Source organism: Pollachius pollachius (assembly GCF_949987615.1).
Source record: "Pollachius pollachius genome assembly, chromosome: 6".
In the NCBI taxonomy this organism is placed as follows: Eukaryota; Metazoa; Chordata; class Actinopteri; order Gadiformes; family Gadidae; genus Pollachius; species Pollachius pollachius.
In genome coordinates, this window is record NC_136939.1 from 23,904,215 (window position 1) to 23,917,299 (window position 13,085).

Sequence of the window (13,085 nt, forward strand, 5' to 3'; positions counted from 1 at the left end):
ATTATATTTTGAGTATCTTTTAGGATTTCCTGACCAGGTACTGGGGTTACAAATTAGCCAACTGGCTAAAAACCTTCTATGCAACACATCTACACAGTTTTATGGCATTGACTATGATAATTGTGTTTGTAATGTGCACTGACAAACTAATAATGAAAAAATGGCAGGCACTACAGCAGGATAGCAAACACAAACACCAGGTTAAATTTTGCTAGGCGTGCTCAATTAAAACCCTCAACCTAAAGCTGTTCCATGTTTTGAGTGTGTCCATCACACTCACACCTGGTGGTGTAATATGTCACCTTTTAATATTTATAAACTTCGGTCGATCAGACTTGCCCCGCCCCCCGCCTCCAGCGAGGCTCAGCACACCAAAACAAGCGCCCCCCTTGTAGATTAGTGCTTGATGTATTAGTTTAGCCCTCTGTGCAACAGAACACTTAAATGTGTGTTTTATCATCATTTTACAATTAAAAGTTTGCTTTTGAAAATGTAACGTATGGGTTTGTCTTTCTTCTATAAAATTCGTCAAAATAACAATCAATTCTGTCACGGTTATTAATTTCTTGTTTATTTGTGTCAACCACAAACGGAATGCAAGTATTTTACAGTACAAAAATAGTCTGTTTACAATGTAATCAAACGATTTGAATCAAAACCCAGACATTTCTTTGTATTCTTTTTAAGTTCCCGTCGGGCAATTATTCAGATAAAACTGGCCCCAAGGTTGAGACCCAAAAGAAAAATGTTCAGTTTGAACTACAAAGCATCTGTGAATTCCTTAAAGGTGACAAACCGTATTGTTTGTTGTTATGAGTGTTATTAGCCGTTACAAGCCGTTTTGGAAATCTGACTCTTCTGACATCACAAGTGGGCGTGTCCGCCTAGATATCTTGCCGACTTCATAACGGTCAGAGTTTCCAGGAGGTTCGGACCTTAAGCTCGGAGGAAAGTGCTTTGAACACTGTTGGGTCGGAGTTTTCGCTCAGAGTTTCGTGAGGTAGTAAAGCTACCCGAATCCTCCGAGGTCACATCACAACAATGGCTGCCCATTTCATTGATGAAATTGAACTTGCAGCAAGCACTAAGAGGCGAACTTAACACCCATTCTAACAATTGCATTACGATACATTATAGATTACAATTATAAACATCACCTGATAATTTCTCGCTCATGTTAACCATCGCAAGCAGTTCTAATAACTGATTTATCTGTTTAGGCAAAGAAGCGCAAAGAGTTCCCTGCAGGCATCCATACCTGTTATGAAGTCTAGTCTCACAAACAATCTTATTTTCCGGTTTTATGTCATAGCCTACACAATTCTGAGGGGCGTTTCCTGAAGGCTCTTATTTCGGAAGAAGGGAAGGTATACGTAAAGACATGTAAGAGCTTCCGAACCTCCGAGATGCGTGGCTAGATCTGTGTACATCCAGCACACATCTAGGTGGACACGCCCACTTGTGATGTCAAAAGAAGAGGATTTTCAAAACAGCTTGCAACGGCTAATCACACTCACATCTGGTGGTATAATAAACCTTTGGAAAAATGTATAAATATAAAAATAAACCCTTTCTTGAAATACTTGGTAAAAACATGTAGAATCGAACTTGCTGCTTTTTTTTTTTTGAGTTGAGTGAGACAAAGCTCATTGTCCTTCTGATGAAGTAAGAAACACTGAATCCTAAATCATGAATCAGAGGGGATTATGCCGGTCCCGTTCCCGCGGTCTTTGGACTCGCCCGGCCAGAAGTCCGTGTTGCTTTTGTACCACTCGACTGGAAGAGAGAGGAGACGAAACAACGTTTTAAAAGCAGACGGAGATCCACGATGGCCCACAGCATCAATGCCCTTGTTTGGTACTCAGACGATGAGAGGGAGAGGCGTGGTATTATGCGTTGCTGCTGTAACCAAGCCACCATTGAAACACAATCTCAGCTCGACTATAAATCAATCCATCTCCCTTCCCATAGTCGGGTGTGTCTTCCAGATGTGTCTTCAAGATAGAAGCTATTCAACACTCTATTGCCACAGTCAACCAAAAGTGGAACTAGACTATTAGGATGGTGGTGGGGGGGGTGATGGTGACCTTTGACCTGTGAGTTACCTGTCCTCCTGGTGACCTTTGACCTGTGTGTTACCTGACCTCCTGGTGACCTTTGAGTTACCTTTCCTCCTGATGGGGTGGGTGCTGGTGACCTTTAACCTGTGAGTAACCTGACCTCCTGGTGACGTTTGACCTGTGAGTTACCTGTCCTCTGGAGTCCCTCCGTCCAGGGGACCCTCGGCCTCCAGCCTAGCCCCCGGAGCTTCTCGCTGCTAATTGGGTAGCGGAGCTCCACCCGCGGCCTGGTCGGGGAGGTCAGAGTGTGAATGTGTGTGATATCTAACCTAACTCCACTAACGCTGCTGATTCACTGCGCCCCATTGGTTATAACCTAAGCCAATCAGAGTGCTGTTTACATTCCATAATCGCCATCTGCCCAAGTCATCTATTTGACTATGACTTAGGCAATTATAAGGTAAGATTAGATATACTTCATTCATCCCAGCAGGGAAATGTAGGTGTTCCAGCAGCCAGCATACATACACACAATACAACACATATGTACATACATATCCCACCTATACAAAAAAAAACATGATCCCACAGTACATAGCCACGGTGGAAAAGGAAAGTTGTATGGATGGTCCATCTGCATAAGTAGCTGTTACTCATAGATACGAATACAACATACTAGCTCTGCCAGTGCATAGAATGACAGATAAATAAAGAAATACGATGAAAAAGCAGTCAAGTGTGCAACTATACAGGTGAAAAACTACAGTTCGATATATGCAGCTCAGGCTAAAGTTTAAATGAATATTCTTCCTACCTAAAGGGGGAGTCATTATACATACATTATGCTATGGGGTTAAGTCATAGTCAAATAAATGACTTGGGCAGATAGTGATTATGGAATGTGAAAAGCACTCTGATTGGTTTAGGACATAGCCAATGAGGCACAGTGAATCAGGAGAGTAGGGTTTGGTTAGATATCACAATTTGGCCAAAATATGACTAAGGCAATTATGCTATGAGGCTAACCATATGTATGGAAGTATTGACAAGCGAATGGCGAATTTGCATCGCCCGCCATTCAAGGCTTCTACTTGCGTCATTGCATTGACCGTATGTATTCGCACGGTTAGGAAGTAAAAAAATACACAAACCAGGGAATGAAGGGGTTCAGACCTCCACCCGACAATCCTGAGTCTTTCCGAGCGTTTATTAGCTGACTTTGATTTGTTTTAATTAAGGCTGCTCGGTTATGGAAAACAAAATCATAATCACGATTATTTTGGTTAAAACTCAATTGTTCAAAATTGCATTTATTCAGCATTTCTCTCCGAAATAACGCTTTGGAACTGAGAACTATATCTATTATATAATTATATTAGTTTGGAGATCGTGTGACCCAGAAATCGCGATCAAACCTGATTAATTGCAGAGCCCTAGTTTGAATAGACTGACATTTTTCCTGACAAGTTAGTGGACTGTGTAATGACTTTCGATTCCTCTTGTCCATCACTTGAATAATTTTCACTCACTGCCACATGTTATTTGTTTAGATTAGATTAGCTACAACTTTATTAATCCCCCTTAGGAGAAATTTGTTTGTTGCAACAGCCAGTGGAAAATCACTGGATAAAGAAATACAATACAACAAGAACAGAAAGTACTAATGCAAAAAAAAATAGACGCTAAAGTAAATGCTAAGGTACATGCTAAAGTAAGGACAGAACAAGACAAACAGAACAAACAGGGAAAACAAAAACTGACAATATAAACAATATAAATTATACATTACAAAAGTATGCTCTTTCATTATACATACCTGTCAGGCACAAACTCAAGCCAGTCGCTCAGTTGCGTTTCTGGAACATCCTGAATCTGAAACACAGTTTAAAGACCTCATGTTTATGCCATCTCAGGTGTCTCACTTCGAGACACGTCAGGGAATCGTAACGTTAATCTCGGTTGGATTCTCGATTTTCCTACAGTTTTCCAGTTTTAAAGGGGACATATTACACCACCAGGTGTGAGTGTGATGAGCCGCTACAAGCTGGCCTCTTCTGACATTACAAGTGGGCGTGTCCCCCTAGATGCAACGTTTGCTACGGTCCACTGGGTAGGCTGGTAGAATGATTTGGTAGGACGTAGGAGACATAGTGATGGAGGACGTATGAGAGTAAAAGAATAGTGAATGAGGACGCATGAGAGTATAAACGAATATTGAACGAGGAGGTAGGAGTGTATAAAAGGAATAGTGAACGAGGACGTAGGAGGCCTAGTGAACGAGGACGTAGGAGGTATAGTGAACGAGGACGAGGGAGAGAATAACCAGTAAGGCTAAGGAGCCGTACCAGCGTGACCAGCTCCCTGGTTGGACGTGTTACCGTGGTAACCAGTAAGGCTAAGGGGTCATACCATCGTTACCAGCTCCCTGGCCAGCTGGAGGATGGGCACCTCATGGCCGACGCCCACGTTGTAGACTCCGCCCACCGCCCCCTTTGCAAGGACCAATAGGAAGGCCTCGATGACGTCGTCCACGTACAGGAAGTGCCGGGACTTGGGGGCAGAGCCCTGGATGGTGCTGGGATGAGGAGGTAGGAGACATGGTGAACGAGGAGGTAGGAGGCCTAGTGAACGAGGAGGTAGGAGGCCTAGAGAACGAGGACGTAGGAGACATAGTGAACAAGGAGGTAGGAGGCATAGTAGACGAGGAGGTAGGAGAGGATGAAAGGCAGAGTGAACGAGGAGGTAGGAGGCCTAGTGAACGAGGACATAGGAGACATAGTGAACGAGGAGTTAGGAGACCTAGTGAACTAGGACGTAGGAGACATAGTGAAAGAGGAGGTAGGAGACACAGTGAACGAGGAGGTAGGAGGCATAGTGGACGAGGAGGTAGGAGAATATAAAAGGAATAGTGAACAAGGACGTAGGAGGAGTATAGAAGGCATAGTGAACATAACTGATGCCGACCATTTCTTGTTGGCTTGCAGGAGGGACACGAATCTTGGAATGACCTAAAGGAAGGAGAAGAAGGAGAATTTAAACAATGACAAGGTAAACTGATGTGATGAATTGGTTTGCCTCAGGACTATTATAAAGGTGACATATTACATCACCAGTGCCCTATTCTACGAACCTCGATTAGTGGGTTAGCGAGGTATGTTGCGCTCAAAGCCTGGGTTAGCTGGGACACGAAAGTCTGTCTCTTTTACCGTCGCTGTATCACCATGGTGACTTATGCTCTCAACCAAACCTGGTCGGGAGCAGGTTTTCAGCTAAGTATCGGGTTAGATCGGCGTGCGCAGCTTCCTAGCCCCTCCTTTGACAACGGCGTCACCATTACTGGGTGTTCCCGTGGACCTCGGAGCCCCTATCGTACAGGGGTCTCTCTGGCAGAGGCTCTTTTGGGACCGATCCCTTGGCATTGCCTGAGAATATTCTTCATGAGAGATACAGGTCCTCATCAGAGGGTATTCGCTATTTGATCGTCCTTGTTGGACCTTATGCAGACTATGCGTACCGTTGCGCGTTGTGTCCCCGTGAGAGAGTGGTAGAGTGGAGGTAGCGTGTCAGTCTTGAATTTTTGCGCTTTGGGGTTCGACTCCCAAGTGACGCGCATTCATGTGAAGCTTAAAAAGTCCCAATTCTTACGTTTTATGGAAAACTTATTCACTTAAGTTTATGGAATTATATTTTTGTGCTTATTTCGAACTTTAACCCATGTTCTCAAGGCCGTGCTGGCAGCGGGTGAAAACATATGCGATACATTTCTTACATAGGGTGTATTTAAAATGAATTTCATAAATTATAGAATAAGGCAGGTTGGACGTTGCTTATGCATTTTGAAATCATCATCACTCTATTGGGATTAATGGCGAACAATTCCGTATTTGGCATAGATATTTTATGGACAATATGAAGAATCTTTTCACTTGTACGAATTTACATGATGGGCTATTTTTTGCCAGCACGCCTCCCTAGCCTTATTATGTGCAACTGTGCTGCCCCTAGCTGTTATCTGATTTTTGAACTCCTCATAGGAGTTAATTATGACTATCTGTTCCTCTTGAGTGAAATAGACTGCTCTTGATCTATCCAGTTTGTAAAGGTGAGTAAAATGAGGCGACAAACGCCCCTTTCACGTGAACGCGCATTGAACCGAAAGCGGAAAACCTGGCTTGACTAATCGAATCCTAAGTGAGCGTCGTAGTACCATTTAACTCTGATTGCGAGTTGTGTCTCTGTCGATCCAGGTTTTCTCAAGAAAGCCTGGGTATGTTCAGCGCGGTTCGTAGTGCAGGGCACAGGTGTGAGTTGTGATTCGCCGTTACAAGCCACTTCTGATGTCAGAAGAGGCAGATTTTCAAATCACTTTGTAACGGCTAATCACACTCACACCTGGTGGTATAATATTTCAACGTGAACCTCTTGTTTCAGGAGCTGTACATCTGGTGGTCGAACTCAAGGTGCAGGAAATTCGGTGCGTATTTCAATGTTTGCCTATAGAGCTTCGGAAACACAAGGATTTCATTGGTCTTGATAATCATCACTCATCACTGACACGTGTTGGAAGACACCCCATTGAAGAATAATCTGTGTATTGAATGTTAATTAATGTACGTGATAATTAAAGGGACCTTTGTGGTTCTTACCCTAGCTATCTTTGATGTTTACGGGGAATGGGTTAACCTAGTGATTGTTAGTGCTTGGCCCTTGATTCTATGAACATCCTTACTGTACCGACAGCGATGTATTGGTGTTTCTCTTTCTTCAGACAAATGTACGTCACTTTAGATAAACGCCTCTGCTAAACACCCTGAATGTAAATGTTGCAACCCCACACTCTACATAACCCATATCCAGCATTTGTTCAGTTGTCAATTCTGTTCAAAAAGTTCAAAGTCTGAACGTTTTTGATGATGAACAATAAGAAACGATTGAGTTACCCCTTGCTCTTTATTTTCATGGTGACCGATATAAAAACATAGTTTTACCCCTTGTTTAGGGTTAGGGATAGGGCTACGAAAGACGACAGTGTTACCCCTTTTTTTTTTTCACATCCGATAAAAAGCGACAGTGTTATCTCATGTTTTTTTTGAAGACTAATCTATGTACTTAATTAATGTACGTGATAATTAAAGGGACCTTTGTTGTTCTTATCCTTGCTATCTCTGTTGTGTACGGGGAATGAGTTAACCTATCGATTGTAAATGCATGGCCCTTGTTTTTAAGAACATCCTTACTGTACCGATAGCACACTTTCTTCGGACAAATGTTCTTATCGTCAGTCATTTTGGATCAACGGGTCTGCTAAACGCCCTGAATGTAAATGTTGCAGCCCCACACTCTAAATTATCCATAACCACCATCTGTTCTATTGTAAATTCTGTTCAAAAAGTAAAAAAAGTGAAGTCAAAATAGCAAAAAGCAATACATTGTTAAAAAAAAAAATGTTAAAAAGCAAAAAGCAATATATTGTTAAAGAGCTAAAAGTTAAAAAGTTAAAAGTTAAAAAGCAAAAAAGCAAAAAGCAATACATTCTTAAATAAGTTAGAAATTAAAAAGTTTAAAGTTTAAAGTTACATTGTTAAAAAGTTAGAAGTCAAAAAGCAAAAAAGCAAAAAGCAATGCATTGTTAAAAAGTAAAAAAGGGACACATTGTCTAACAGTACCTTCTCTGGGTACTGCCTGGGTCCATAAACATTGTTGCTTCTGGTGACGATGACCGGAAACTGAAGCCAAGAAAAACAACAGACACACAGAGGTTCCTTTAAGACCCTTTCAGAGTAAAAGGCTGAAGTTCCTGATACGGCCACTAGGGGCAGACCCCGGTGGTGCTGAAATCTGTGCGGGAGGGTGATGATCTTAAAAGGGGTGATTTCACGCCACCGGATGTGAGTGTGATCAGCCGTTACAAGCCGTTTGAAGATCTGCCTTTTCCTGTGTTTTGGTGACATCACATGTGGGCTTGTCCACCTAGATGTACGCTGGATAGATGAGCAACATTTGCCCTGGTCCACTGGGTAGGCTGGTAGACTGATCTATCCAGTGTACATCTAGCTGGACAGGCCCTCCCCCCGTGTGTGTGTGTGTGTGTGTGTGTCTCTCTGTGTATATGTGTCTCTCTCTCTCTGTATCTGTGTACCTTGTACTCATCCCAGTAGGACTGAACTAGGTATTCGGCTGCTGCTTTGGTAGCAGAGTAGGGATTAGATGGTCTGAGAGGACTGTCTTCATCAAACACCTGTAGACATATGCATCATCAAACACCTGCAGACAGACATCATCAAAACCAGCAGACAGACATCATCAAACCCCTTCACACAGACATCATCAAACACCTGCGGACAGGCATCATCAAACCCCTTCACACAGACATCATCAAACACCTGCAGACAGACTTCATCAAAACCAACAGACAGACATCATCAAACCCCTTCACAGACATCATCAAGCACCTTCACAGACATCACCAAACACCTGCAGACAGACTTCATCAAACACCTTCACACAGACATCAAACACCTGCAGACAGATATCATCAAACCCCTTCACACAGACATCATCAAACACCTTCACAGACATCATCAAACACCTGCACACAGACATCAAACACCTTCACACAGACATCATCAAACACCTGCACACAGACATCATCAAACACCTGCACACAGACATCAAACACCTTCCCACAGACATCATCAAACCCCTTCACACAGACATCATCAAACCCCTTCACACAGACATCATCAAACACCTGCACACAGACATCATCAAACACCTGCGGACAGACATCATCAAACACCTGCGGACAGACATCAAACACCTCCGGACAGACATCATCAAACCCCTTTACACAAACATCATCAAACACATGCAGACAGACATCATCAAAATATAAAAGGATATATAAAAGGAATAGTGGATGAGGATGTAGGACAGTATGAAAGGAATAGTGAACAAGGACGTAGGAGACATAAGCTGTGTTCGAAATCGTTCCCTATTCACTCACTCACTATTCCCTATATAGTGTTAATAATATAGTGTACTATATAGGGAACGAACAAACGAGAATTCGGACACTACACTGAACATTTCTAAACGTCATTTGCGTCAGTAAATGCGCCGGGTATTTGTGTGACGCAGACAGATGCGGCCACATCATGTAAACAAACCGGGCACCCACGAGGAAAGCTGGAGGTTGTATTGATGTTGAATGTTACATTTCCTTGATCAAGGTTTTTCTTATTAATTTTGAATGTTACATTTTCTATGTTAAATCCAAAATAAATTGTTGACATTTCTAAATGAAAGCCGGAGTCTCCATCATTAAATGTATTCGTTTGAGGTTATTCAGCTTCTTCATCTCCTCCGGAAAAACACGACCGCATTGCATTGTGGTACACGGGAGTAACATGTAGGGAACATCGTATGTTCACTCAAATTTTGGGTATTTTAAGTCCACTATATAGTGCATGAAATTTACCACTGAGAATTCGAACACCACTACAAAATGGCGAGCACCCTATATAGTGCACTATATCCGTGATGGGGAACGATTTCGAACACAGCTATAGTGAACGAGGACGTAGGGGGCCTAGTGAATGAGGACATAGGAGAGTATAAAAGGCCTAGTGAACGAGGGGGTAGGAGGCATAGGGAACAAGGACGTAGGAGACATAGTGAACGAGGACGTAGGAGACATAGTGAACAAGGACTTAGGAGACATAGTGAACGAGGACATAGGACACATAGTGAACGAGGACGTAGAAGACATAGTGAACAAGGACGTAGGAGACATAGTGAACGAGGACATAGGAGGCCTAGTGAACGAGGACCTAGGAGAGTAAAAAAGGCCTAGTGAACGAGGAGATAGGAGGCCTAGTGAGCGAGGAGGTAGGAGGCCTAGTGAACAAGGAGGTAGAAGGACGAGGAGGTAGGAGATGAGAACGTAGGAGCCATGGTGAACGAGGAGATAGGAGACACAGTGAGTGAAGGAGGATGAAGGAGACGAGGACATATGAGGCATAGTGAACGAGGATATGGGAGGCATAGTGAAGGAGGACATAGGAGACGAGGACGTAGGGGACGAGGAGGTAGGAGAGTAAAAAGGCCTAGTGAACGAGGAGGTAGAAGACATAGTGAACGAAGATATAGGAGGCATAGTGAACGAGGACATAGGAGACGAGGACGTAGGCGAGGAGGAGGTAGGAGAGTATAAATGCCTAGTGAACGAGGTCATAGAAAACGAAGAGGTAGGAGGATAAAGGCCTAGTGAACGAGGACGTAGGAGACACAGTGAACGAGGAGGTAGGAGACAAGGAGGTAGGAGGTAGGAGTCTCGCCTGCAGGCCGCCGCCCCCATACACCTCGTCCGTGCTGACGTACACGAACCGCCGCAGCGCGTGGCCGGCTGCCCGGGCCGCGGCCAGGACCACCCGGGTACCCTCCACGTTCACCCTCTGGAAGAGGGAGGGACAGAGGTAGGAGGTCTCTGGGGGGGAGAGAGAGAGAGGGAGGGAGAGAGAGAGGGAGGGAGAGAGAGAGAGAGAGAGAGAGAGAGAGAGGGAGAGAGAGAGAGAGAGAGAGAGGGAGGGAGAGAGAGAGAGAGAGACAGAGAGGGAGAGAGACAGAGAGGGAGAGAGAAAGGGGGGGGGGAGAGAGAGGGGGAGAGAGAGAGAGAGAGGGAGAACGAGAGAGAGAGGGAGAGAGAGAGGGAGAGAGAGGGAGAGAGAGAGAGACAGAGAGGGAGAGAGAGAGAGGGGGGGAGAGAGAGAGAGAGAGACAGAGAGAGAGAGAGACAGAGAGGGGGAGAGAGGGAGAGACAGAGAGGGAGAGAGCGAGAGACAGAGAGGGGGAGAGAGGGAGAGACAGAGAGAGAGACAGAGACAGAGAGAGACAGAGACAGAGACAGAGAGAGAGAGAGGGAGAGAGGGAGAGAGAGAGAGGGAGAGACAGAGAGACAGATGGAAGACAAAGGGGGAGAGGAGGGGGGAGTCAGTGGGAGGTCTCTGAGGGGGCAGTCAGAGGGGGGAGTCAGAGGGGTAGTCAGGGGGAGGGAGAAGCCTCAACGTTCACCCTCTGCAAGAGGGTGAGACAGAGGTAGGAGGTCTCTGGGGGGGAGACGGGGAGGGTTAGAGGGAGACAGGAGGGGGGAGACAGGGGGAGGGTTAGGGAGGACGCCTCTGAGGGGGAGACGGGGGGGTGAGGGGGGAGACAGGGGAGACAGGAGGGGGGAGAGGAGGGGGAACCCTCTTAGAGGGGGAGACAGGCGGGGGAGGGGGAGAGTTAAGGGGGAGACAAATGAGGGGGAGCCAGAGGGGAAGGGTTAGGGTGGACGCCTCTAAGGGAGGGGCGGGGGAGGAGTCAGGGGGAGGGTGTGTGCGTGTGTGCGTGTGTGCGTGTGTGCGTGTGTGCGTGTACAGCGCCTTGCAAAAGTATTCACCCCCCTTGGCCTTTTACCTATTTTGTTACATGACAGCCTTTAGTTAAATATTTTTTTAATCTGAATTTTATGTGATGGATCAGAAGACAATAGTCTAAGTTGGTGAAGTGAAATGAGAAAAATATATACATAAAACTATTTTTTAGAAATAAAAAACTGAAATTTGGCATGTGCATATGTATTCATCCCCTTTGTTATGACGCCCATAAAAAGCTCTGGTGCAACCAATTACCTTCAGAAGTCACATAATTAGTGAAATGATGTCTACCTGTGTGCAATCTATGTGTCACACGATCTGTCAGTACATATACACACATTTTTTGAAAGGCCCCAGAGGCTGGAACACCTAAACAAGAGGCACCACTAACCAAACACTGCCATGAAGACCAAGGAACTCTCCAAACAAGTCAGGGACAATGTTGTTGAGAGGTACAAGTCAGGGTTAGGTTATAAAAAAATATCCAAATCTTTGATGATCCCCAGGAGCACCATCAAATCTATCATAACCAAATGGAAAGAACATGGCACAACAGCAAACCTGCGAAGAGACGGCCGCCCACCAAAACTCACGGACAGGGCAAGGAGGGCATTAATAAGAGAGGAAGCACAGAGACCTAAGGTAACCCTGGAGGACCTGCAGAGTTCCACAGCAGAGACTGGAGTATCTGTACATAGGACGACAATAAGCCGTACGCTCCATAGAGTTGGGCTTTATGGCAGAGTGGCCAGAAGAAATCCATTACTTTCAGCAAAAAAAACAAAATGGCACGTTTTGAGTTTGCGAAAAGGCATGTGGGAGAATCCCAAAATGTATGGAGGAAGGTGCTCTGGTCTGATGAGACTAAAATTGAACTTTTTGGCCATCAAAGAAAACGCTATGTCTGGCGCAAACCCAACACATCGCATCACCCAAAGAACACCATCCCCACAGTGAAACATGGTGGTGGCAGCATCATGCTGTGGGGATGTTTTTCAGCAGCCGGGACTGGGAAGCTGGTCAGAGTTGAGGGAAAGATGGATGGTGCTAAATACAGGGATGTTCTTGAGCAAAACCTGTACCACTCTGCGTGATTTGAGGCTAGGACGGAGGTTCACCTTCCAGCAGGACAATGACCCCAAACACACTGCAAAAGCAACACTTGAGTGGTTTAAGGGGAAACATGTAAATGTGTTGGAATGGCCTAGTCAAAGCCCAGACCTCAATCCAATAGAAAATCTGTGGTCAGACTTAAACGATTGCTGTTCACAAGCGCAAACCATCCAACTTGAAGGAGCTGGAGCAGTTTTGCAAGGAGGAATGTGCAAAAAATCCAGTGGTAAGATGTGGCAAGCTCATAGAGACTTATCCAAAGCAACTTAGAGCTGTGATCGCTGCAAAAGGTGGCTCTACAAAGTATTGACTTTAGGGGGGGTGAATAGTTATGCACATTGACTTTTCTGTCATTTTGTCCTATTTGTTGTTTGCTTCACAATAAAAAAAAACAAAAACATCTTCAAAGTTGTAGGCATGTTCTGTAAATTAAATTATGCAAATCCTCAAACAATCCATGTTAATTCCAGGTTGTGAGGCAACAAAACACGAAAAA

At 44.7% G+C, this 13,085-nt stretch overlaps 2 protein-coding genes across 2 annotated transcripts in view; one reads left to right on the forward strand and one right to left on the reverse strand.

Moving 5' to 3' along the window:
- Window positions 1-621: 621 nt before the first annotated feature.
- Window positions 622-11,816, reverse strand: tgds (TDP-glucose 4,6-dehydratase; the record flags this gene model as incomplete). The annotated part of the gene is made up of 9 exons (XM_079738185.1): window positions 622-1,776; window positions 2,250-2,347; window positions 3,877-3,932; window positions 4,470-4,635; window positions 5,025-5,068; window positions 7,727-7,786; window positions 8,200-8,298; window positions 10,400-10,548; window positions 11,768-11,816. The coding sequence occupies 9 exons, from the start codon at window positions 11,814-11,816 to the stop codon at window positions 1,688-1,690; spliced, it is 810 nt and encodes a 269-aa protein (XP_079594311.1). The 3' UTR covers window positions 622-1,687.
- Window positions 11,817-12,796: 980 nt separating this feature from the next.
- The window catches only part of gpr180 (G protein-coupled receptor 180), a gene marked incomplete at its 5' end in the record, with an annotated part of 7,096 nt that continues 6,807 nt past the window's right edge, over window positions 12,797-13,085 (forward strand). The window contains one exon of the mRNA XM_079738186.1: window positions 12,797-12,815. Within this exon, the coding sequence (XP_079594312.1) occupies window positions 12,797-12,815 (19 nt within the window). The remainder of the gene's footprint in view (window positions 12,816-13,085) is intronic.